Genomic DNA, 27,448 nt, shown 5'->3' on the forward strand with positions numbered 1-27,448 from the left:
CCAAGCACACTGAAAAAAAACCATCCAGTAATCCCAATGTCCTAACTGCATAGCAAAAAGAAGTGCTGGTTCACATTCACCTCAAAACCTGTTCTGAGGAAGGTCAGGGCTGGAACAGCACAGAGAGTTTTTTGTGCAAAATACATGACTACATCTGCTGCCGTCACAGCCACCAGATCACCATTTCTGTGAGCCTTAACCTGGCCTGGCCACGCAGGCAAAAAAGAATGAGCTGGAGAGAAATGACTTAACAGAAAAGCTACTGTAGCAATGCAGTAAATAATATTTTCACCACTGCAATAAGCTTACCTGAGCTGCTGTAAGATCGTAGCCAAGGATCATATGGACAGAAAAAGTCACCACACTGGCAATGACTACAACTATGGGAGCCACACCCACAGTGATGCTCTGGAAGTAGCCTGCACGCTCTAAGATTTTACGTTCTTCCTCACGAATCTCTAGAAATACGAATAATGGCACCAAATATGAAGTATGATTCAGAGGAATATGTATACTTATGTATACACTACCACAGCACTATAAACACTGAGTAAGAGAGACCTAACACTTTACGTGTTAGCAGTTATAACATACATGTCCCTATAAAAAGAGCAGAGATAGAGCAGTAAACTATAATGGTCTGTAAATCTTTGTAAGCCAGAAGTCACCGCATTTTAAAAATCGAACAGTTATCATATTATTATCAAAAATTGGAACAAAATTTTAAAAATTAGGATTAGAGCAAGAACAAACATTATCCTAGAAAGCAAAACTTTAGAAAGCAGCAAGACCGTTTGTCTAACCCACCATGCGTGACAAAGAGCGTGATGGATGAAAGAGTTGTTACACCACATGTAAATCAACATCTATGTTTCTAACCTAGAAGCATGCACCAAAGCAGCGAGGCATCAGCACAAAAGGAAACATCTGCAAATTGTGAACTCACTTTGAACATTCTGAGAAAATGGTTTGACCCAGGCATACATTTTAATGAACTTAATATAATTAAGAACTTCATTCATCTTTTGCACACGTTCATCTGTTGTTGATACACATTTTCTTCTGAAATAAGCAGTGAGGCGTGATACAAACATCTGAAACAAAAAGTAACACCATGCAACATTAGTGAAAAACTCAGAGCAAGTACATTCAGCCCCTCTGTGTTACTATTCAAAGCAAATTTTCAATCTGAAATAAGGGTTTCAGAAACAGGCAAGAATGCTTTCATTTTGACATAAAAGGAAAGCTAGAAACATTCACATCCGTCCACCCCATCTGCACTGAGCACTAGACTGAGGACAGCAAGTCTAAACAAAAACAAAATTTGTGAGAATAAAGCTGTGGACTCTTACCAGTATTGAATAGCACTAGATGCACTACAGTTTCTGAAGCACAAAGACTACATAAACTTTAAGGTATACTAAATTTACTCTCACAGCAAATGAACACTAGAACGCATTCTAACCAGTCTTTTAACCTGGTCCCGTAAGACGAAAGAAAAAGCTGGGCTTTGTACAGCCAGATCAATTTCTACTATATACCTGTGCTAGGACAATAAAACATTATTAACATTTTTACTAAAACAATGTAAAGTTTTAGAGAACTGGTGAAGACAATCAAATGCCACTCTTCATTCCCCTTTTTAAAAAGGTAATTCCCATTATTTTAGTCCTTCCTATTGCACACAAATTACATCACTGTGGACCTGATGGTATTCTGCAGCCATGCTTTTTAAAATGTTTATTATGAATATAAAGATAAAAAGAGTTTTGGCTTGGACTAGCCTATTTCACAGCTGAGCAGAAGTAGAGGCAGGAATATATAGACAAGAGCACCCTCCCTCCCAGATGTAGCACTTTTCAACACCTATTACTGAATTCAGGAATGAATCTTGACCGAAACATGCAACACTTGGTCCCTGTAGACAAGATGGAGGCCTTTTGTCTTTCCAACCTCAACCACAAGCATCCGAACATTCTGCACTTTAATTTAGCTATAAATATTTATCTCAAAGTCAGATCTGCTAGCTTTCCTATTTCCATTTCTTTTTTTTTTTTGTACCATTTTGAGTTCCCCATTTCCAAGTTTCTGCTCCTCACATCATCTTTAGCAATAATTTCAATAATATGCAGTACCATAAACAAGCTTAACCTAGCACTTTTCAACACCTTTATTCACAACTATGCATATATCTAGCCCAAGAAAAATGAAGTAAGTCTTAATTCTTTATAACTTACCATTGCTGGGTAGAAGAGGATGAAGACAGCAGAGCCCAAGAAGCCTGTTGGGCCCAGAATAATTACATTATAAACCATTCCTAAGATGGCCACAATAGGGCCCCCAGCCAACAAACTGCCAACTGCTGCAGCTTCAAACATCCTTTGACCATCATTGGAACATACATTTATGAGCTGAAAAACACACAGAGCGGATTATTTAGATTTAAGGCACAGTTAATTCTCAAAGGAATATATTTACATATCTTTTCTCAGCCAGCAATTTCCAAAATGATACTCAGCTTACCTCGCCAAGAGACTTCTCCTTGATATTCTTCAGCTTGAGAATTTTCTTAAATGCCATTGTCAAGACAGCTCCACGCAGTCTAACCCCCGTGCGGTAATTCAAGGCCCAGGTTAGCGCAAGGGACCAAGATCGCACTATTTCCGTCATAAAGATGCCAAAAACTAAAAACAAGCTGTACTGCAGGTTGGACTCACTCTGTTGGGTATACTCCAAAAGATGTTTCACAACGAACGCCTACAGGAAGAAATGCAAACTTGCATGAACACCCCATCATCCCAGAGGACCATGCAACAACTTTATGTTAAGTTAGAAACAAGTAGGCTACTTTGCTTTTAAGAGAGCCATTTGAAATAGAAAGCGTCTTCCTTCTCGAAGTAAAAGTTGTCAGTACAAGGAATACTGTAAAACAAAGCCCTGCTGAGAGCCAAGCACTGAGCCAAATTTAGTAAGTAAAGAAAGTTTAATTTGGAACCATATTCCTCGCGGCATACTTATAATCCTCTGTGTCTTCTAACTTAACATAAATCTGTCAGTTAGCTGAAAGCAATGCATTGTCATATAGAAGAGTTTTAAAATATAGTCACTACTTATACATCTGAGCACATTAAGAAACATTCCTTTATGTGACATTAAGACCTTTTTATTTTATCTTTGTTTTGCTTCAAACGTGCTTATTTGATAAAAAGGAACAATGTACCTACAGTTGTAGAGGGGAAGAGTGAGAAGGACATTTGCAAAACATTCCTGGAAATAAACATCAGCAGTTTAATAGTAAAGAAAAAAACAAGCAGAAAGCACAAGGTTCGCAATACCACAAATCATTGGGGGCAGGGGAAATGAAAAAGAAAACAAATTAACCATACGATCCCTCCCCATGCCCTCTCCCCCCAGAAATACAACACTTTACCTCAGGAATCACTTTTCAAATATCACCTGCAGAAAGAATGCAGCCCCCAGAACCACTGATTCCCACCTCCAGCTCTTTGTGGTCCAACAGCACATTACAACATCATACAACTCACAATCGCCATCAATATTAAATACTATCGACTGAGAAACAACAGGCTTTTATTTGAAATAAAGTGCCATCTTAAATGGTAACATCTCACAAACACGGTACAACAGGTAAAGCATTGTATAAATGTACAATCTGCACATACAGGGTAATTATAAAGGGTTAATATCTAACAGTCTTAGCCTCTAACAAACTATAACTGAAACTACACACAAAATTATAAAAATACAAAAACACAACAGTATTTTTCATGAAGTCCAAAAGATGTCAAACTTGCAGGTGCCAACACGGGAGGCTTCTGAGGCTGCACAAATTCTGAAAACTGGATTTAAAAGTATGCTATAGTAAGGCTTCACAGATAGCAAAAGCAGATTTCCTAGACAGCTTCTCAGCAAATGATGCTTTAAGATACTGGTGCTTTCGATACGCTAATACAGAGCAGAGAATTACCTTTGCCCACAACAAAAAGCAACCAAAAAAAATTTTGAGACCAAAGAAAATATTTGAGAAGCCTTTCACATCACAGTTCGTTGAAGTCCTCTTGGCTAAACCAGGTTTTGCAAATAAGAGTTCTGTATAGTTTGAAGAGAGAGGGAAAAAACAAAACCCCACTATTTCAGCAAAGGTATTGAAAGCTACAGCCCAGCACCAAGTAACAGGAAAAAAATGGAGATCAAACTCATCTGTTCTGAGGAAAATAATTCTGCGTGTCAGAACCAAGGAAACATGCTGTAAATAATTTTCCTCTTTCATTTTCATAGGTGTGAATTAAAGCCAGATGTCCATCAGGTTCTAGAATGGCCACTGAGAAAATTTACATATCGATCCCTGAACAAATGTGAGCAGCTCACATTCACAGATCTATTGCATTCCAACTTTCTCCTTATTTGGATTTAGTTTTACATCCACTGTTTGGACCACAACTGCATACAGTTGGTTTGCAGTTACTAAGAAGATTACTGACTTCTTTTTCCAGTATTCAATCCCACATATGCAACCGAGTCACTGAGCATCGGGGTGAAAATGCCCCCTTTTTCCTCACGAGCTGTAACTCAGCATGGTCGCAGACAGCAAGCATTTTCTCGCACACCACAGCATTGCTGAAAGTCTCCAAGAGAGGATGTATAAAGAAAGCAGATGTTTCCTGGGGTCTCATTCCTCCCAAAACTTTTTAGTGCATTTTTTCAGCACTATTTTATAGAATCAGCATCTCCCGTGATGAAATAGAGACAAGCTTACATTATACCCCATTATTTTTTTCCAGATGAAAGAAAGAGGAAACAGCAGATTAAAGAACTTTGAAAAGGGAATGGAAAAAAGAGTCACACAATTAACATTTACATCTAAGCACATACTACTGCAATTCAAACTAGTTTAATGAAAAGAATCCAGCGTAAAGTTATTTACAGAACAGGAAAAGTTGTAGTACAAAAAACTAAAACTGCATCTAACGGTAAAAAGGAATTCCTGTGACTATTACCGTAGGAGTTGGTACTAGCTGCTTGGCTGTCTTAAGCATTCTCATTGAATAAACTTTACCTTACCTTTGCTCTTGGCGTTGGCTCTGCCCAGCAGGACTGTCTCATTCTGACGCAGAAAACAGCCATCCTGAAAATTCTAAAGAACAGCTTCTGTCACTGGTCCCACTGCAGCGCGGGCATCCCCACTGCAGCCAGCGTGCAAAAACACGGGGCAGGCTGCAACTGGAGCCAACTGGGAAATCGGGAAACTTACCTCCAACAGCTTACCACTCCCCCCTCCAATAACTGACCAAACTGTCAAGCTGTACTCCACTAAGATAGCAAGTTTCCCCATCTCCCAAACAGGAAGAATAATAGCTCTGAACAGTTGCAAACAGGTACATTGTTCAGACCTGGAGTTAAACTGAGTATGTTCGGTAACCAAAAAAGTTTATTTGTTCCTCAAAATGAACGTGAAAGTTTTGGTAGCTGATTAAACAGCAGCATAGATTCACTGAAGATAAATGGTATCTCACCTCTAATAGTACATTCTGATGGTTATTACAAGGCAGTCTGACACATGCAGCTGTCTCACCAGGTTATGGGTTTGGATATCATGACAGATGCAGAATTTATCAAAATAAATAAAATAAAAGGAAGACCCTTGAAGGATCTGATATCACAAAAAAAAAAAAAAAAAGGAAGTCTACAACAACTCCCATCCAGTTATAACCATCACAATGCTCATGAGCAAAGCCACCACTGTTGGCTGGCATTTCAAGGTCATGGACACTCAAATTAGACTTCAAAAAAATCTAATTAATTTTAATTAATGTTTAACTCCATTTTGCTAGTTTTCACCAACACAAGAGGTCAAGTCAAGTGCTTTTCCTGATCTCCCTTTTCACCTTCAGGTGACTGAAAGGGTGTAACAATACAAGAAAGCACTAACACTTCAGAGGAGACAGCATAGGCATATACTTGAGGCATGCCATTTAAAAAACAGGGAGGAGGGATGGTAAAGACTCATTTTTTCATGCCAAATATTATAACCATGAGGGAATTCTTCCTTATTCAGAGAAATGAATAAGGTTGCCTGCAAACAGGCAAGGTCTATCGATAATTTTAAATTATCCAAATTGAGCATCAATTGCAACCATAGTTCCCAACCTAACCAAGTTGGTTTGCTGTTTTTTTCCTTCCCTTCCCGCTCTCATCCAGCAGCTTGGCTGAGACAGATCAAGATTACACTACAGAAATTAGGGATACCCTGCTGCAAGTTCTTTGCTAAAGATAAAAGCAGCTACTAAAGCCCTGTAGTGAAACAATGACAGAAGCTCTTCTTGGGGAAAGCTAGTGCTGTTAAAACCTTAAACATGATATGTTATTACCGAAATATGTTCAGACATTTTATAATTTATACAAGCCAAATTATTACCATGAAAACAATACCACAGAAACATTCGTTATTCATATTACATAAAACAAGGCAAACTTTAAAGACGTATAAAAAGCAGAAGAACATTTTGATAAGACATTTAAAAACTGGAAAACATTTTTAAAAAGACATTTCACCTAACAGTGCACCCAAGTGTACTTACCCAAGAAATGAACCTTCAGCTTACCAGCACACTGAAACGTGTACTACTAGCAGTAATACTGCTCCTACTCCTCAAGGGAAATGTGTAGAGAATAAATTTAGTCAAAATTTCAACTGTAAATCTGCACAGCACGTGCAACAAACAGGTGACAAAAAAAATGGTGTGAATGTCAAGTCCCATATGTTGTTATCTTCATTACGACCCACAGCAACAAACTGCAGCAGTTCCTAAAGGCAATAACATACTCTAACAAATTCTACATAAAATCTGTCTGACCGTCCTCTGTAGTGTCAGGAAAGACTATACTCACAGATTTCTGGAAACTTGCTACTTAAAAATGTAGCGCTCTAATAAAATTGTTTGGTTCCATCTCTTGAAGACTGTGCTATTAACGCCAATAGTCTAAGATTAGTGTTTTATCAGACTGAGTTTTATTACAAGATAAACTTACAGAATTTCAAAACAGAAATAAAATACCTGCACGTAAGAATTTTATGCAAAAAAGACCACATACCAGTTAAGGAAGAACTTTAAACTATACTCAAAAGCAAAGAGAAAAAACAGGTGTGCATTTCCTCCAAGATATCTAAAGTCCCCCTCCCTTCTCCAAGAACTTGGCCTTGGTATTCAGCAACTGATCCTCCAGCTGTAGGAAACCTATCTTGGAATATCATATGACTCTGGAATTTTGCCCCAACATTTCTAGCTAGTCAAAACATTTAAGTGATCCTGCAATGAAACCTTAATATTTTACAGTTGGCCATGAGATGAAGCCCTCTGGGGTTGTTAAAAAAAGGATGGAAATTACTTACTGGTCCACTAAAACCCGCGAGCTGCGTGATCATCAGACACACTATGGAAATGATGAGTCTGGTGCGGCAGAAAATCCACACAACTCTCCGGAGAGAAGCATCATTGGGCCCACATTCTTTCAGTTCTTCCTGCCACAATCTCTCCAGCCTAAGAAAAACAGAATGCAATTTTCACTGCAATAAAAGGTACAATCTCATAGGCAAATCTCTGTAAAAACTGTAAATACATGGTTTATTTTATGAGGTAAAGAGAAATCTCTGCATCTTGAAATATCTATATTGTGGTATTTGTACTGAAGAGAGGGACAAAAAACACAATGCCTTTTTTTTTTTCTTTGCTCAGTCTCTTTGGCTATCTTAAGCTTTGTCTGGCAATCTGGCATTCTGTCTGGCTATCTAAGCTCTTATCACCACCTTTTTTTGCTGGTCTGATAGAATAGTTGTAGAGTTAAAAGCTGAGAAGAATTCTCATTAGCCATAAAAGGTTAATTTAATTGCAAGATTTGACCCTTATTCAAATCATCCTGGTTCTGTAAGTGTTTTTTTCTTCCATCATTTCACCACAAGTTTTTTTTCGGTGTAGCCTTGATATAATGTTTTTAAATAAAATTTAAAGACATGAGAAAAATCAGAAGAGTAATTGCAAAACACTCCTGTAGACAGATTGAAGTTCACTGAAATCAGCAAGAGTACAGAAAATGCAGCAGGAGGAATTGGTATAAAGGAGGATAAAACAAAATTGCATTATGTCTGAGAAATACAGAACAAAATATCTGTGCTGCATATCTAGGACAATATTATAATTACCTGTGAACTTATAAAAAATGAAACAAAAAAAATAATATGGAGCAAAATGTTTCTACCTTCTACAATTGACATCTGAAGACTCGTGCCTTGACAAGGACCATACATCATCCATAAACAACTCCCCTTTCTTGTATGCTCTGTGGGCCAAAGGAGTGAGCCAGGAGAAGGTCATGCAGGAGAAAAGCCCAGCATTATCAACAGGGTGCTGGTGTCTAAAAGAAAAAAAAAAACTGAAATAAGTGAAAAGGAAACAGAATTGCAAATCATTGAGAAAAAACAAAGCCTACTCTCACTGAAAATACTCAAGAGTTCCAAATGGCCATGCAAGTTGCATTTGCCAAACAAATTCCAGCATTTCCAGTACCAGTCAGCAGAAATACAGATACAAATCTACTTTTTAGCTGGTTTGAAAAGCAGATACTGTATCAGTTCTCCTGCAGCCTCAAGGCTTACTTGGAAGTAGTCCGTATGGGTTTCAGCACATTCAGGCCATGGTGGTATTTGCCCTTGTGATGCTCTTCATCCAGCATTCTCAGCTGGGAATGCACGGAGGTATCCAGTGGGAGGCCCTCTGCGCGAGCAGCTGCTTCCAAGGCATCCTGGCATTCAATCTGCTTTTATAAGAAAGAATAGAGTCAGAGTTCAAAGCTATGCTTGAAGTCCAGGACACCTGCAACTTTACACCTCTTATTTCTGTAAGTCATTGCAACATCAGCCACTGCCATCTGATGTCTTAGAGGACAGGTTTCAGCCTGGTGGCAAAAACATGGAGGGCACACACATCGTGGATCTGCATAATGTACATTAACACCAGTACTGTGTCTGTGTACTCAAAGGATAAATAGATCGATTTTGCATATTGTCACAGGACCAAATGCTTCAGGGAAATGAAATATGATAGAAGAAAATAATAAAAAAAAAAAACACCATTAGTTCTTTGTAAATTTGGGGAATCAATGACTGGTTTATACAGTACAGTTCAGACTTGATGAACTTGCACCCTCTTAGTATAATCTAGATATTCTTAGCCACAGAAAAGTCAGATTATTATCAGAATACTAGTAAACTTCTTCCAAAATACCTTGGGTTACATCAAAAGAAAAATATGTATTATGCAAACTGGTATGTACTTTATCATGTTTCCTGATTTTTCTCTTTCTCCCTAAAGGCAACAAGAAAGATGGCAATTCTTCCTGCTCCCAGCCATACATACTTCTCTGTGGCTCAGCAACTGTATTACCAGACATTTAAACGGCAAGCCTTCTCAGGAGAGTTTTCCCACAGCCCTAGTAAAAGGCAGACTTTAAATTCTAATCTAACAGGAGAAAGTAAATAGCAACGATATGGAGAAACCAAAATTTTGCAGAGTTCAAACGAACCTTTTGATCAGAAGCTCGATGTGGCAAAAGTATCTGAGGAGATAAGCTCACTATCTAACGCTTGCAGAGGGCTCACTGCAGGTCCTGCTAACTTCATGGGCCATCTATTGCAGAGTCGTGTTATCTGTTTGTTTTCTGGTTCTTTGAAATTGAGTTACTTTGTGAACTCTAAGGTAGAAATCTCCCTGGCCGTTTTGTAAACAGAGATACCAGAGAATCTGTAAAGATCATCTCGTCCCACCACCATGCCAAGGTACCATGCTTATCCTTATTAGCGGCCTTCCCAGGACAAAGTTATTTCATTATTTTTTTTTATTATTTTTTTTTAAACAACTGTAACTGCCTTGCAGCCTCCTAAAAACACAATACCCAAAGCCTTAAATGGCCATCAATAGCCAGCAATTGATTCCTAACCTTGCATTGCATAGTTTTTGTCAGAGATTTAGCCTGTCCTATGTTACTATCTAAGCATATAGCACATTAAGACAATTAGCTTCTACTCATGCAAAGGGGCGAGAGCAGGAAATCGATAATGACAGTATAAATCTGCCCTTTGTTTATTTAACCAAGTGCTTAAATACTGCCTAAGCACTATTTAACAACTTTGTCAACAACCCATGGTCCGGGGCTCAAAAAACATTATCTAAATCTAAAGCATGATTATAAAACAAGCCAGGATAATTAGAAAACAAAAGAACACGACAAGATTCTGACACATGTTGTGCCTCAAAATATGTAACAAAATCGGAATTAAAAGATTTCTCAATTTCTGTTAAATTACTGACTCACTAAGGGCCACACCTCCTTACCAAATCTCCCCTAATCAGCATTAATATGGGAGCTGCCAAAGATGTCTCAAAGGACTCAGCAGGAGGAAAGCTGTGCACCACCACTTTCCTGGATACAGTGGAGGAATTCATAGCTAGTTGGCTTCGTTCTGCCACTTGCAAGACCCTCAGGCACATCTGCCCAAACACCCTGCCCTGTTGACAATATGCTGTGCCACAGGCTATTTGCAGATTCGTTGTTTTTCAGAGCACACAGAAAGGGCCTTGGAGTCCAAAAGGAGTCTCCCAAATTCAAAAACATCAGGATAAATGTAAAGTTGTTCACCACTTACAAGCGGGAACATTTTTAGTAAGAAAGCACAACTGCAAGATCCTGCAGTTTTTAAGCAGTCCAAAGATAACGTTCACTCACTGTGAAAAACAATTAAACTCTCTAGAGGTGCTCAACAGGATTGTCTTAGCAAATGTTGAAAATAAATTGATAAATTGATAAATGACTAGGGCACTGCCTCCTAAAGGCCTTTGCAATCTCTTGACACACAGGGAAGTATAAGCACAAACCCCTAGCTGAGAAGATTCTGCAACTCAGTCTTGGCAAAGCTGCCAAAATCCCACACGTATGATTATCAAGAAACAAACGCACCACCCTACTGTACAAGAAAGATTACAGTTTTGTGTCAAATTATAAAGTCTCCAAAGCCTACAGTTTAGCAGGGAGAAGTGAGACTCCTAAGCACTTCTACTGTGCATTTCTGGAGTAAAAGCTGAAATAGAAAAACAAGTCAGAAGCCCAACACTTAATTATATAAGTTTATGAACCCCTAGCCTTTTTTCAAGTGTTCATCAACTGATGATATCCTGAGCGCCTGCTTGCACACGCAGTTTTCTCAGAAACTAAAATTCTAAAGAAGACTTTAGCAATGTGATGGAACAGGCGCCAGCACTGCTCTTGAAACATGTGCCTCATAAATCTTGTTACTAGCTGCGCTATCAAGGGCTTCTTGTAATTCAGCAGCTTCTCAGCATACCAGTAAAAGCTACTTAACTGGTACTAAAGCCCTGTATTAGTAACACCAAAGTAATGTTAACAAAAAACAAGTCTAAATTAGAGATTAACACTAACCAGGAGAAAACAAACAACATTGTCATTTCTTAAAAAACAGCAGCTCACTACTCAGCATCATCATAAAGGCAAAAAGACAATGAAGAAAGCATGAACAATACCATACCACTTCCAAAACCGAGGGTTTGCCCCCTTTTTGAACACCAGTCGCTACCCCATGCTTCAGTTCAGAAAGGGTGCTATACTTAAAATGACTTTGTATGAACAATGAGAGCAGTTAGGATGGGAACAGCTTCCACTCATGCAGAAATTTAAGACTTTTCAGCTAGTGAAGGAGAGGAACAAAGATAAGGTACTTGAGAGGCCCATAAAGTCGTGAATGACATGAAGAGAAGTAGGGAACGATCACTGGCTGATCTTCCAACAAAAGAACCTGAACACTGGGTGAAATTAATGCTATTCACACAAGGCATGCTTAAATTCTGAATTCCCTATCACAGGATGTTGTAAAGATCAAGCATATAAATGGACTAAAGATGGGAGAATTGAACTCGCACAGGAGAAATACATCACGGCTCACTTAAACATGTGACAGAGAGCAACAGAGATCGTTTCCCAGCATTTTATTCTCAGCTAGTGGCCCACAAATAGTTTCTGCAACCACAAACAGCTTCTGACAGAGGGCAAGGGTCCTGCACTCCACGTTAGGTAAAAGTGTGGCACACAGAGGTGCAGGCTGGTAGGACTGAACAGACAAGGGGCTCTAGAAGGTAGAAGTTGAATTAGTGTTTGAGTCATGATTTCAAAGCTAGCCTGAGTTTATGCATGCCCACGTTAGAGCAGACGTCTCCCAAGTAGCGCTTAGTGTCAATGTTTGGGTACACGGCCTTGAAAAGATCACCACAGGTATGTTTGTGATGAGCCTGAATATTAACCACATCTTGATGCACACAGAGTCCTTGCTGAGGTCAGGTACATTCATTTTTTCCTGGGAACATTGCTTATTTGACTTTGCCCTTGAATTTTGGCAAGTATTAGCCCTGAGGTGAGATGTTCTAAACTCTTCCCTGGCAAACCCACTTATTCCTATAATCCAAGAAATGAGGTTCAGCATGTCACTTTTATTTGGGGATTGTTTTTTTAAACAGCAGCTGTGTCCCTAGTCAGGCTTCTGGTGTACACGAATCCACATCTTGTATTTCCCATACAAACCAGTATGGGATTCACTCAGAGCTGAGGCTGTACACTCATCATGCAGCACTGAAGCTGGACAGTTGATGCATGCTGTCATGCAGTAACAGCAGACCCCCTGCAGAATGAGAAATAGTGATCAGCTTTAACTGTAAGTTTCCCCTCAGAACTAACAACCCATACACACCCTGACCACAAAGCCAGGAAACACCTCAATAAGCAGATCATACTGGCACAGCACAGGCTGAGGAGTTGGTTCCTGACTTGCTCAGGTAAGCTCTATTACCCTGAACCACACGCAAACTGCTGCTGTTCTTCCACTAATTCTTTCCTCAGGCCATACCTGAACTAGGTCACAAGAGAAGATATCAATTTAGGACAACACCAGGAAGATCCAGAAACTCAAACTGCTGTGGCATGAAACCACCAAAGAATGAGAGCACAAGCCCTGACATCATAACATTTATCAAGCCTGATACAGCCTTTCACTCAGTTCTCCTTCCTATACCAACACATGCAAGCGACACCCCACCCAATTGGCAAATGAACCAGTAATCTAAAAAAATACCTCAAGGCTCCAAGCATAAGTTGACTGACAGACTTTTAACCTTACTCCTCAAATGGGATCAAAATGTAGATTGTTTGTGGAACAGCCTGGTCACAGCAGGATCCGGTGGCTACCCCTCAGCACCAGGATATGAGAGTTCAAAGACTAACAACCACCTCAAGTGCCTCAGAGCATCAGAACTCCCTGCATGAACAAGTTTTGTCTCATTTCAAGTTCAGTTCTCCAGATCCATTAAATCCTCCTGGCACTACTTAAGTCTATGCTATTGAGTTCCCATGACAGCCATAGGGCAGTGGCTCAAGCACTAATACGGAACACCACAGTGAAGGAAAGCTTGCAGTATCTCTTCAAAGGAAGAGATATTCCCTGCCCGCTTTCAGTCATGAGCAGACTGGTTTACAAGCCAGCTGTTGACAAAGGAACAGCAATAGACAGCAGTAAAAGACAATGGCAGCAAGTAGCCAGATTCAAGGCTTTAATTACATGGTTAAGATTTTAATTACATGGCTAAGATTTAGGGAAAGGATTAAAGACAGCTGACTAAGTAGAAGCCATGAATTAGCCAGAATACTGTTGTTCCACTAGCATGTCTCTGACCAGTGAAGAATTTTGCGTTTTTATTCCTCTTAGTAATAAGTGCAAGACTTTTCAGATATAGGTAGATTCCCCCCTCTAAATTCCAGGTAAACTTTCAATAACTTGTGCTCCTTTCTCAGCTATCTGTACATAAATTGAGGCAGTCATGCAACCTCTGTGCTGTCCTCCAAGTGGTTAGAGGTTCAGCTTAAAACATTCACCAGGCACCCAGTCAGGGATCCCTTGTGTCAAATTAGAGAGTACCTGAGCAGCAGCATGAGAGAACATGACTAATCACAATAGTTTGCTTCAACCTTTAGGTATAACATGGAATTAATGAATCTGTAGAAAGTAGCACGAATTTTTGCCTTTGCACAAAGTCTAATTGTGTTTAAGCTTAAGGGTAACAAATATTGGCAAGGTGTAGTTTAAAGTTCTGTTTCCCTTTGACACTTAAGCAGAAATTAACATTTATAGAAAAGTACACCTTTGGTATATAGGCACTTGGAATTTGCCTTATTGAACTCATTATGTGAGCTTATCACATACTTATTGCATCAGTGCCCTTACACTGCAGCAGCTTGTTCACAGCAGGAGAATATACTGAAGCAGGATCCACAGAGGATCATACCTCACCTAGTGTAGCCTTTCATATAAGGCTTCCAAACATCACAGGGCAATTTTCTCTTTACTTAGTAGAAAAGTAGAATGACAATACAGAAATTGGAAGCTTAAAAGCTTAATTGTTACCAAAATAGCTCCAGGAAATAAGTATCTCCTGCAGTCAGACTGCACATTACACTAAAAATCTGAGTTTCAAGTTCTACATTAAGTCATTAACTATAAGAACTCAGATCTCATTATACATCTGTACCCGTGTCAGTTTTTTTTTTTAAACACTGCTCAGGTAATGTTTCTATAAAACTACTCCTCACCTTCTACACAGCTATGACCTGAGAAAATCAGGTATCCAACACTGCATTTGTGTGCAGCCTATCATTAACAGATGGGAGATTCTCAAGCAGCAGGCAGTATAATGGCAGCTGTTAGAAGTTTCAGAAACACATCCAGATCTGTTCTTCCCTTGCACATCTCTCCCAGCACAGCCAGTTATATAGTTTAGCCGGGTGACAGTTAAAATGATTCTAACGTCTTGTTCAACTGCAGTTTTACCTTGTCATGCAGTGAACACGGGCATCAGCTCAAGCTACCACAGCTTCTAACCATAGCCTCTGAGCCAGCCATTTAGCAATATCTTTGTGTAGAAACCACAAGAGCCTAGAGCCCACAAGACCCCACTCAGGCTGTGATTCTTAGTTTTGTGCTCATTCAGTCATGATAATATGAAGATTTCAAGAAAATGCAGACATCCAGCAGCTTTGGCCACAACTAAAAGCTTGTAATTAAGCTGTCTAGAAAGGCTGCTCCAAGCATGGAGTGCTGAGGCACTAGTACCCAGGCTACATTCATATCCCTATTTTTCGGGTGTTCAACCCAGTTGTTCAGACACTCCAGATGTTCCAGAGAGGTTGAGAGGCAGAGCTGATCTGACTAGCGGACAGCCAGTGATAAATCACTTCAAGGCTACCAGTGCTTGAAGGATTTACATCAACTCCAGCAAGTCCTGATCACGTTCCCTGTTGCCTGGCAAAAGCTGTCAGACACCTGAAAAATAAGAGATCAAGATGAGGACAGGAATATTAGCTGTGCTTCCCCTGCCTAAAGTTAGCAACATTTTTTACTGCATGTTTCAAGCAACCTGAACAACTCAGCAGTACCCAATGTAATGCAACAATATTAACTGGAGGCTTACCACAGGTGCTGTAGACAGTCACTATGTACCAGCAGCTAGAATCTAATCCCAAACTTTATATTCCAGTAACAGCTTGGAGTACAGTTTGCACATTCATGCACTAGCATTAACATTATTAACATTGAGACTAGAATCTCAATAGTTGAATTCTCATAAACATTGCATATCATGAGAATAAACTTTTTCCTCTCTTCTTCTGTAGTTGCAAATGGGATGGGGTAGGAGAACAAAGTACTTGCTCACCTGCTGTTCCATCAGAAACATGCACAGAAGTCTACATTTGAGACCAGTCTATTCCAAAACCACTTTCAGAACAAGTTTCCCTTCCTCATCTGTCATTTTATGGTATATTTGATGGACACAGTGAGGTCTGCCCTGCTTCTCAGGGCACACTGTTTCTGTTAGAAAGGAGTACAATTATTTCAGATACAACTTGAAGAACATGAGTGTTTGGGAACAAGAAGTCCTAAAGGTACAAGTATAAATCAGTATTTCAAAAGCGTCCTTTAATTTCCATTCACTGGTAAATTTTCATTCTTACAGGTGAAGTCTACTGATTATAGTGCTCAGCAGCAAGTACCTCTAGCAGTTATCTTCATTCAGAAGATCAGTGCCTCCATATAAAATAACGCCAATTAGCATAGTATTATACATTGGGAACATGTAGTTAAGACTACTTTATAAGCTGTATTTTGAGGTCTCCAACAAAGACTTAAAAAATCAATTGTTAAAAGCATACTGCAGATACTTATTCATGAATAAAAACCGTGTTTTTGAATTTCAGTCCCAGAGTGCCTAACTATTTCAGAGGTCTAAATTTCTATAGCAACTTTCCCATTAAGCACCAGGAAACGTTAGATTAGACCTACTTATATGGCAATGATTTCAATTGTTATTCTAGGAAGCTTGCTTAAAAATGTCCTATCTTTCAACAAAGTGATCTTCAAGGCTGTGACTGAACAGCATGTGAGCTTCTAAAGGAGAAATTGCAAGTTCTTTCCCACTATGGTCATGAACACCCGCTGCTGGTTTCTATCAGCAGGAAACCTGAACAAGTGTGGAGGTTTCAAGACAAAGCATGAAGCTGAATACAACCTTTACGTAAGACAGAGCAAGGTAAATAAAAAGGTTTTGGGACCTTGGCTCAGTGGTAGAATAGATTTCACTTTCTAAAATCTTGACCAGGCAATCAACTAGTGTTGTCTACTTCAAGACAAGAAAGAGGTTTAAAAATACAGTAATACATGCAACAGGAAACTGAAGTCATGTTACTGATCAGTGACACGTCCATGTGGCCCTGCCAGAAGCTGTCACCCCCACTGGCCTTAACTGGTGCTCCTTGAGTAAGGCAGTTTTCCTTTACCTTCTTCAGAAGGAAAAATGCAGTTCTACCTCCCTCTGATCTATGAGGTACCTCTGTAACATGCTAGTTACAATCCTCAGCCAGGTTTTCTCCAGGAAATTCGAGTTCCACAAGCTCTCTCCATCATGACTCTCAGTTGCCCAAGTGAGAGTTCCACCACAGCTTAACCCCTCTATCTGCACCGCTGTCATCCTGCCCTCCCTCCTCACATCAACTTCACACCATGTTCTGACACCAGTTGTAACAACATGTGCCCAATAAACCAGCTGAAGCATCTGACCCGATCCCAGGGCTCATAAAGGCTGAAGTACTGAAGGACATTGTCACTTTCCCCTTGAAGTACTGCCTTTTTTTTTTTTTTTAAAACAGCTGAGCTACAGTTTCTATCCTTTATTGTTACAAGCAGAGAGGAAGCATTTGACTAACAGGCAAAGGTGAACCTCATAAAAGTGAAGACTTCACTTACCCTTGTTAAAGGTAGAAAATATTCTAAGAAGTGATAAGGCCAAGAAACTTGCTGAAACTAGAACTTATTTCAACTAAAGGAAGAAACAAGAATTTATTTCAACTGTACACAGAAGTACGAGCGCAATTTTGACAAGGTCAGGACAGCTCTTCTCCTTAGCCTCAATATTTTGCAAGTAAGCAGGGTTTAATCTCACTGACGTTCAGCAATAAGTTCAGTGCAGTTTATGGATTACATACACGCAAGCTATAAAGCTGGCAAAACAAGTAGTCCAAGTGTTTGAGATAAGTTAACTCAACCCAGCAATATCAAACAATGACTAAGAAGTAAGACCACAACACAGGGCCCATCTGTCAGAACTAGCCAGTTTCATTAATAAGATAATTCGGTTAATTCCTCTAAATAAAGTTCTAGTTAAGGACAGAGACAAACCTCTTTTTCCATCAGTAACCACAAATTTTACAGAATCCCTGCCTTGCAGTGTTATCTGGGCCTACCACCCTTAACTGTAGTCACTGGCACCAAAACAGGTTGAGCTACAAAGGCAAAAAAAAAGACCACAGCAACAGAGTTCAGCTGATAGGAACGTGCCTCCAAGTCAGATTTTAGTGTCATGATGTACAAGTACACAGGACTTGCTTACTTCCAGCATTCAGAAAATAAAAAACGCTGGTTTCATTTCATTCATTCAAAAGGTTTAGAGGTAAATCACATTACGAGGACCTTAGCCAGCTTTCAGGATTTTGTCCTCCAAAGTTAAAGCAGGCAGCACAATTAGATGATGCAGACCAATAAATAGAGATCCCGTGCCATGATTACTGCTTAACCCCCCCTCCCACTGGTTGGGAAACATGCTGCCCTCCAATGGCATCACTGTTGTCACCAGCACTTTGACAGTGCAGATTTGCTACTGGACAATGTACACTGGGTGACAAGCCAATGACATCAACATAATAGATGCTGTCGAAAAGCTGCGCTGTGACTCCGAAGGGCTCCTGGCTCTGCATCACTGCCTGCTCTAATGCAATCACTCCACCTTCCCCTGCACATCAGCGATAGTCTGCTGAGTCATAGAGCCTGTAGGGACACCAGAAGCTGCAGAGCCTGCGAGTACAAACCGCACTCTGCCTGCTGCAGAGCAGATCACTCCTACCTCAAAAAGCAGCAGTGCAGCACTGAGCCCGTATTCAAAAATACCTGTAAAAAACCCTTGAAGCCCCAGTGAAACAAGGGGAGCTTGATCTGAAGTAAGTTCTGTCTCAGTGCCCAGTATAATGCAACAAAACACCATCCTTTTAAAAACGGTCTTCACAGTTCTTCCATACAAATACAACAACTTCCCCCATTTCCAACCCTCCCGGACTAGGGCTGTCACAGGTAATCCATATAAAATGCCCAGGAAGGAATTTGCAAGCACCTCATCATTGCAAACAATCCGGACAGGCAGTACTGACCTTGGCTTCAGGCAGTTCTACATTAGCATTTTAGCAGGTTTTGGAAAGGTTAGGAAAAGGACATGAAGGAAGGTATTTCAATACATGTATTCAGACCAGCTAATATTATTAATCTTCTTTATTACTAATCTTCTTTAACCAGCATGGGCTCTTAGTTCCAAACCATATCTTTCACCATTTGTGTGGGTGTTTGCATTTATCTGATCATCTATTTGCCCTACAGCACTTAAGTTCTAGTGCATGCACTCTTTCAGTGGGAACAAGCTCTAAAAATTAGATGTTCAGAACAACACACAAGCTGTAAGCCAGTACTTATTTCAGGATCAAGCTCGTAAATTACAGAAAGTAATTATGACTGTACCATACCACATTAAGTGTACAGATGCATAAAAACAGTATTCAATACAGATTACTTCCATCCAGATGGAAAAAGTAACAGTCTTGCATCTAGAGCAAGCTAAACATCTGTCTCGGAAATAATCCTGAAGAAAAACATGGCATGATTAAGAATTTTTTCAGCTGCCAACACTGAATGGTACATGATTTGTGCTGAGCTCTTCACAGTTCTCACACAGTTGTAATGATTCTCTTAACTATAAAAGCTTGCAGTACTTCTTGGATTCAAATTGAATACTGGGAAAAGTGGATTTTGCTTATAGCCAGGTGACATTTAAATTAAAAATGTTTAATAAGCACTCAGATTTGTTACTAAGGTAGCTAGCTATGCTACCCTTTGAAATGACCTCTCCCACACCACAGAATATTCATTATTGACCTTCAAGGTAGTAAATCTATGCTGAGCTGGCACAGCAAAAAGGCTGCTGCGTGTAACTTAATAAGCATGGACAGCAAAACAATGACAAAATGAACTGACCTTATGTTTAGCATGCTGAAATTTTGACCCTTCCTGTTCTTCATGCTGCACCGAGTCGGCTCTCTCCCTCACGCTCCTATACCCAGGACTGGGTATGATGTACTCTTTTCCTATGTCGATGTCTTTCATCTTCCGTAAACGCCAGGGTTTACACGTGGATTTGCGCCTCAACAATCTGAAAAGAACCAAATTCCACTTCATTACATGGCGTGCACTAACACGCTAGTTACTTTTACTCAACTGCTTTTAAAGCTTAAATGAAGCCTGAAAGCAACTGTGAAGGAGCTTTGTTAAAAATAGAAGTAATAATGTGACTTTGAGAGCCCACGCAAGACCAGCTCCTTCTGAACTAGTTTAAACATACCCTGAGGTGGGTAAAGAGCACAGCAACTGGGCACTGGAGTATTAGCGGTGAAATATTCATTTAAGATGTCAGAATGCATAAATTTAAGAGCAGTATTTCCAACATTGAGGGACTACACTTGGAAGACCAAGTTGTCTAAGAAACCCCCCCCAAATCGCTGAAAGCCCCTGAAAAAGCCCCTAAAACTGCACAGACGTGGGAGTTTAGCAGCACAGAGCCCTGCCCAGCAGCCCCCCCCACCCCACCTCAGGCGCTCTCTGTGGAGCCAAACGGCCCGCGTGAGGCGGCTCCCAGCCCCGCAGCCCCCCCGAGGGGAATAAACTGACAGGAAAACCGGCACGGAGACCACCCCCAGCCCCTCAGGGGTGCTGTGGGGACCCTGCCCAGCCGCCCCCTAACGGGACGGGCCCTGCCGGCACCCCCCGACCCCCACAGGGGGGTCCCCGCGCCGGCCCCTTCCCCCCCTCACCTCCGCCCGCCGCCTGCCCCCGCCGCAGCTCTGCCCCTCCGCGCCCGCGGAGCCCAACCACATCCCTTATAGCGGTTCCGGCGTCTCCAGGGCGCATGCGCGGCGAGGAGGGGAGGGGAGGGGGGGAGTAGCGAGGAGGCAGCTCCCGCGCGGAGCCTCACGGGATGTGTAGTCCTCGCCGCTCGCCCACCGCCCGGCGGGGTGGGGAGGGGGAGATGGGGGGGACTACATTTCCCAGGATGCTCTGCGGCGGGGAGGGAGAAGGGGGGGTTGCCTCCGTCTCGGCAGCCCGGCCTCCCGCCGCTCCTGCCGCAGCGTGGGGGGTCTGGAACGTTCGCAGGCAGGGCGGCGGGTGGGGCGCGCGCACAGGGGCTGCAGCCGTGCAACGCGAGTGTGCAACGCCAGTGTGCAACGCCAGTGTGCAATGCAAAGCAATGCACGTGTGCAATGGAAAGCAATGCACGTGTGCAATGCAATGCACGTGTGCAATGCAAATGTGCAATGCAAATGTGCCGTGCAATGCAAATATGCCATGCAATGCAAATGTGCAATGCACGTGTGTCATTCAATGCGAATTTGCAGTGCAATGCACTTTGCAACGCAACAGTGCAACACAATGCAAGCGTGCGGTGCAATGTTTGCTTCTGCAACGCCTGCGTGTGCAAGGCGATGCCGTGCGCAGAGCAACGCGGTGCAACGCAACGCAATGCTGCGCAGTGCGGTACCGCGCGCTGCGTGCAGCAGGGGCACGGAGCTGCCCTGTGGTTTGGGAAGGAGGTTCCCCCGCAGAGTTGGGGTGCGGTGCTGCGGGGAGGTGGCGGTGCCCCCACGCAGGTTTCGCTGCAGGGCGCTGCCCCGGTGTTGCTGCGCACCGGCTTTGTCACCTGCTGCTGCTGGCGAGGTTATTTACAGCCGTGCAGCGGGGGAAGCGGCAGTGTCGCGCTCTCCCCTGCTGAAAGGCTGTAAATAACCTCAGCGGCAGCGGCTCAGGTTGTCTGCTTCAATCCCCTGTCCTCAGCTGACATCCTCCTTCCAGCAGCCGGCTTTGGCCGATGCCTCCCTTAAGTGGTTTATGTAACAAGCGCCTGTTTGCGCCGCAGTCGCTGCTCGCCTGGCAGGGAGCTTTGCCAGGGCCGCTTCGGCGGAGCTCCTGCCCCGATTCTGGCAAAAATGGGAGTCAGCCCTGCTGCGGGTGCCCTGCTGCTTTGGGACAGGAGCAGAGGCACAGCAGCTGGGAGCACACCCGGTCATTGCACCTTCCTGCGGCCGGCACCCCAACACCCACATTTATGCCATTTCACCTCTGTTTGGCTGGGATTTTACTGGGGGAAAAGCTGCGAGGTGCGCTTCGAGCTTTGTAAATGCTACGTCCCAGTAAAGGGGTTTTAAGGCAGGAGGTGATTTAGCGTAAGGCTCTGAACAGTCATTAAGTAGACCATTATCTGCATCAGCTGCACCGGTGTGTGGAGGTAAATAAGCATGCGGGTACTCAGCGGTGCTGTCAAACAGCACAAGCAGAAAAGACAAAGTGAGAACAGCAGAGAGAATACAAAACGTATTGAAGCTCCAAGGTGAATCACTTGTGCTGTGTTTCAGGGCTTTGACCTGGAATTGTTCCCAGCAGAAGACCCAGCAGCCTGCAGCCCCTGAGCCGAGGAGGCCAGAGCTGCCTCAAGGAGGTGGCTGGTTTTGAGCTGAACCCGAGGGCTCTGCACCCTGTGCCTGCGTGGAATGAAAAATGGGAACCTCTGTTGTGCCAAAATGGTTGAAAAATGTGTTGGGAGAGGAGCAGAGAGCGTTGTTTTGTCCGAGAGAGCCAGCACCCTGCCTACAACTTGGTGTCCCCTTGCTGGAGTAGATTATCCTCCCTCCCATGGTGGCTGGGGCTGCTGGAGGAAAATGCTGCTGTGGGCATCCCCCAGGGAGCATGTCATGATTTTCCCCTAGTGTTTCTTTTAGGGGAAATGAAGGTACCGGTGCCACCAGCCCAAGGAGGCACGGCTTGAGCTCCAGCAGCAGCCACTGATGCTTTTAGTGCTGCGAGTCCCAGGTTGGCCCCTGTGGGATGGCAGCTCTTACACAAACAAGGCTGGCTCAAAACTTCCCCTGGCTCAGGACCTGGGATTTGCTGCGATCAGCCCCGAACAGCAGCAGGAAAAGCACGGCTGGAACCGAGAGGCAGAAGCATTTTCAAAGCAGAGGCCAGCAAACCCCCTGGGCTGGGAGGCAACGCTTGGCGCTCACCTTCCCTGGAGGGGAAGGAACCCAGTCCCCTCACCCCAAAATGAAAACAAGCAATGAATTTAACGCAGGTCTTAAAACAAACTGACTTGAGCCACCAGATCTGAAGACGGAGCATCATCACCAGGCTGACCAGGAAAACCAAGGCTCCGCTGGCAGGAGCAATGGCCTTCATTTACCAGCTCTCCTTTCCCACCAGGACGCCCCGGCAGGGCTGCTGAGGCTTGCCTTTTTGGCAGGAATTTCCTGGGCTTGGCTGCTGAGCATGCCAGGGCTTCTTCGCTCTTGCTCCTCGGAGCTCTGAGCCATGAGGCACAGAACTCAGGAACGAACTGGATGGCTCAAGGAGAAGTCCCCTGACCTCGCGTTTAGCCTGCAGCACTGCAGACAACAACAAGCCCAGAAATAGGGCGCTCTGTAGAGGCTGCCTCCCTCAGCTTGCTCCCGATTCCCTGTCCCCGTGCTGTGCCCGATGTGTTTCTGCCCGTCCTCCCCACGTCCCCCTCCCACACATCCCACGCGTTCAAGACTTCAGGCTCTCAGACTGAAAGCTTTCCCACTGCACTGCAGCAGGTCACTTCTCTGGAAAGCAGCAATTTCGCCTCTCTGGGCCACGTTTCTCTCTCCCAGGAGCCGCCAACCTGCGTGGGCAGCTCGGCAGAATGAAACCAGCCTCGGAGCTGCTGAAAGAAATACCTGCGTGCTGCCTACAGCTGGAGAGGGGAGGGGACATCGCTGCCTCCCCCCTCAAAGCCCACCGTCCCCGAGCCATGTGGGGACAGCAGCGGGCTGGCTTTGTCACGTGCAAGGCACAGCCCAGCTTCCTGCAAGCACGCGTCAATAACGGCAGCAGTGGCCTTGCATAATAGATGATTGCTGGTTACACCACAAAACGGGGCTGGGCGCGCTGCAGTTCACAGCTCCGGGGTCTGATGGGTTTGGTCATGGTCTGCACCACAGAGAAAGAGGTCCCAAAGCTCCCGGCAGGCTCAGTGCTGCCGGTGTCCCAGGAGAGAGCGGACGCAATGGGTTTGGAGCAGGGGAAGGATGAATAAGATGAATCCTCCCCTTTGCTTCCGACCTGCTTCAGGCAGTTTGTGAATTTCCCAGCACACCTGTGCGTTCAGCTTCCATGGAAATTACCCATCCTTGCTTCTTGTTAGCCATGTGGGCATTGCGGTGATGATATTTTGGAGGAGATGCCACCCCAACCTCTCCCTCATATCCCCTTCCCTGCAGCCCAGGCGGGAGGTGAGCCTGCCTTCCTTCTGGGAAGTGTCGTACTCATCTCAAAAACTGCAAGCAGCAACAACAACGTTATATTTTTTTTAGGTTTGATCGCCCTGCCCTATCTCTGCAGCGTTTCTGAGCAGAGTGCAGCAGAACGGAGTAAGAGGCGCAGTGCTGCCCAGGCCACACAGGTCGCATTTTGGTTTGGTGCTCATCATTTGGGTCAGGAGAGGACAGCGTGGAAAAAGCGCACCATCTTATTTCACGTTACTTTGAGAGGCTGAGGCACAAACACCACCCAGCAGCAACTGAACTAAACCTGATTCATTTATTTTTTATCTTACAGGGAGAAGCCAGAAGCTCTCAAAGCTGTTGCAACGCTTAAAGCGCAATCCAGCGCGGGAGGCCAGTTCAAGGCTGTTTGTCTCCGGACTGTTCGATCTTCCACAGCCCTGATAATTCAGAAGCCAGGATCAATCCAAGGGCAAAGCATAGCTCAGAGAGCAGAAGCTGGGACAGACGTGTGCATGCTAACAAGTCGTGTGGTTCCTACAGCTTGCACCACCCCGACGGTTAATGAGTAATCGATAGAATTCTGCAGCGTGGGCTGAGCCGGAGCCTGCCTGCTCCTGCAGGCACGGCAGGGAAAAGCCAGGCTTCAGCCTCTGCTGTCTTGTGTGGACGGTTACTTGAGAAAGCCAGTGGAAAGGCCAAACAACATGATGATAAAAAAGCTGGAGCCGTGTCTCTACATCTCCTGCATCTGCTGCAGTGTCTGCATCCATTTGTGGGCTCAGTGGTGCTGCAGAGCACTGATGTCCTGCAACACCCCCGTGTTGCTCTCTGCTCCCTCGGGACAGGTCTGTGGGTGCCATCGGTGCTCTCACCGCCTGCTGCTGACCTGTCCAGAGACGCTTGTTGATGCTAGCTCAGATGGGCATCGTGCCTGTTATTTCCTAACTGGGAAAAAGGGGAAGCTGCAAGTCCAGCTCTGTCCCAGGTGCCAGGGCTGGCCCTGCTGCCCTCGGCGGTGGTGGGGCAGGGAAACGGTGTGTGGATGGTGTCCCCTGCTTGGGGACACAGGGTGAGGCAGGTCACACTGTGCCTGGCCGTCCCAGCTGGCAAGGGGATGGGAAATGTCAGCCCACTGCTGACAACCAGAGAGCAGCCCAGCCTCGGCCCCAGGACTGGGAGCGTGCTGCAGGGGGGCTGAGGGGCTGGGCTGGCCCCCAGCTTGTTCTGTGACCCCAAAAATTGAGCCTCCAACCCAGGGCTCAGTTCCTCATCCAAAAAAAAAAAACAACGTGTGACTGCTGGAAGCCTCGTGAGAGATGCAAAGGAGAGCTGCTGTGTATAAAAAGCTGAGCAAGGTCTCAAGCCACTGGCGTGCAGAAAGATCCTCCCATCAGCGAGCAGCTTCCTCTTAAAGGCAGGAGAAGACTGAGCCGGTGGGAAGCTGAAGTAATGGAAAATCCCCCGTTCAGAGCCGGCTCCTTGTCTGAGGGAGGTGCACGCAGCATCAGTCACCATCTGCTCCCGCGCTGAGAACACCGCAGCTCTCCCCGTGGGTGGGGAGAACGACCTCGAGTGCTGCCTTGCTGAATCCTGGTGCTGCCTCGTCTGCAAAAAAAAAACAGGGCCCGCTCTGTGCAGCACCGTTAACGTGGCCTCAGTCTGGTATGAGTGAGGTCTGACTCTGCATGCTTGTTACTTTTCTCTTTCCTTGGTTTACTTGCAGTTGTTTGTGCAAATAAATGCACAGAGATGGTTTGAAGCAGGTTCTGCTGCAGGCGTTGGGCAGATCGCCCAGGGCCGTCCCGTGACTGCCCACAGCCGTGTGATCCCAAACCAATTTCCAGCTCAACGCCTGCATCACTCGCAGATAAGAGATGTTCCCTCAGCTGCCAGCTGCAGGGGGCTGAGCTCTGCCTGTGCGTGCAGAGATCCGTGCTCCGGGCTCTCCGTGCATCAGCCTTGAGTCACCCCGGTGCCTTTGGGCTCGCCTTATTCCTCCGCACAGCACCGGCTGCAGCCAAACCTGCCCCAAGGAGCTTGGTGTCCCACCTCATCTCGGGTGGCTGCACCAAGCTGGAAGGCAGCCTGGTAACTTCAGGGCACTGGGAATCAAACCTCGGGACTGGTGGTGTGATCAGTGCCTCACACCCTGATAAATCCTAAAAGGATGGGAAGAAGTAGGAATAATTCATCTGCTTAGGGCATCGGAGGCAGCACACGGGGCAGTGCTGCTCTGGTGGGGATGGGAGGCTGCTCCCAGTGTCCCTGCCCAGTCCTCCCAGTGGTGACAGGAGCAGTGGGAGCAATGGGATGAGCTCCTCAGCACGCCTCGGGTACAGGCCTCGCACAGCCCAGCACACTGCACCGTATCAGTGTTAATTGCTTTGTCTTGGAAAAAGCAGAAGAGGAACTTTTAATCTGGTTTCTGGTTTCCAGCATTTTCCCTCTTCTTTGGTACGGCTACAACTGGAGCCAGCACTTCTACACTACCAGGAAACGGTCATTAATCAGCTGCTTCCTTCTACTTTTCTGCAGCGTTACAGTTTGAAATATCTCCCTGACGAACTGGGAGAAGTGTTGGAGTGAGGCCATGGGAAACATCAGTTCAGTAACCAGCTCCATGGCATGCAACATCTGTCAAGATAAGGTGGCCTCTCGCTGGCTTTGAAGTGCTGGAGGGGGCTGCAGAGCTCTCCCTGAGAAAGTTCCCCTTCTCTGCCTTCGTTAGATCTTAAGGCAGCCCCAACACAAAGCTCTTTTGAAACAAATCTTGGGGTGCACGAGCAGCTGAGCGGATCCTTGCAATGGCACAGCTACAGAAATACTGCTCGGTTCCCAGCCCTGCCTGGCGATGTGGAGCCCCTCGGACTGGAGCTCTGACAAATTTGCCTTTCCCACGGAGCAGCGAGTACGCAGGGAAGGAAGGGTTACAGGAAACGTGGGCTCTGCTCCGAGCCCTGCCTTGATCAAAGGATTTTGGCAGAGGGATGCCGGGGACGCGGGGCTGCCTCCTTCCTGAAGCCACACAGCTGGTGTGGCCGCAGCAGGCAGAGGGACAGGCGGCTCCCCCGGCATCTCCTCCAGAGCTGGGGCTGCTCTCAACGGGGAGGCTGCAGGAGCCCTTTTCCTCCCCTGGAAAAGATGAGGAATGAGGAATAGCCCTGCCCTCTGCCCTCACACACGAGAGGGGAGCAGGAACAGAGCAAGATCTGCCAGTGGCATAGGGCCCCTCCCTGGGGTAGTAGAGAGCTGGAGCCAGCCAAGGGGCTCTGGAAATGAAGTCATCTTCTCCTGGGTATTCTGGCTGTTGAGAGCCAGGGAATTCCCTCTTTGTCCCCCGCAACCCCGACCTGGCACTGCAGGCTCCCTTCTCGTG

General features: G+C 44.6%; 1 protein-coding gene across 6 annotated transcripts in view; it reads right to left on the reverse strand.

Annotated features, from left to right (window-relative positions):
• Positions 1-20,655, reverse strand: part of ABCC5 (ATP binding cassette subfamily C member 5) — a 43,593-nt gene extending 22,938 nt beyond the window's left edge. For 2 of the 6 annotated variants that reach the window (XM_082767519.1, XM_082767521.1), the window contains exons 1-9: positions 20,587-20,655; positions 19,754-19,928; positions 8,672-8,832; positions 8,275-8,430; positions 7,412-7,559; positions 2,524-2,757; positions 2,238-2,411; positions 947-1,094; positions 310-458 (exon numbers count right to left, since the gene is read on the reverse strand). In XM_082767519.1, the coding sequence (XP_082623645.1) occupies positions 310-458; positions 947-1,094; positions 2,238-2,411; positions 2,524-2,757; positions 7,412-7,559; positions 8,275-8,430; positions 8,672-8,832; positions 19,754-19,882 (1,299 nt within the window). In that variant the 5' untranslated portion in view covers positions 19,883-19,928; positions 20,587-20,655. Of the gene's footprint in view, positions 1-309; positions 459-946; positions 1,095-2,237; positions 2,412-2,523; positions 7,304-7,411; positions 7,560-8,274; positions 8,431-8,671; positions 8,833-19,753; positions 19,929-20,586 lie in introns of those variants that run through there. The other 4 variants (XM_082767520.1, XM_082767522.1, XM_082767524.1 and 1 more) reach the window with 3 other exon arrangements.
• Positions 20,656-27,448: the final 6,793 nt, after the last annotated feature.

The sequence above is a fragment of the Aythya marila genome (assembly GCF_965140915.1).
Source record: "Aythya marila genome assembly, chromosome: 9".
Classification (NCBI taxonomy): domain Eukaryota; kingdom Metazoa; phylum Chordata; class Aves; order Anseriformes; family Anatidae; genus Aythya; species Aythya marila.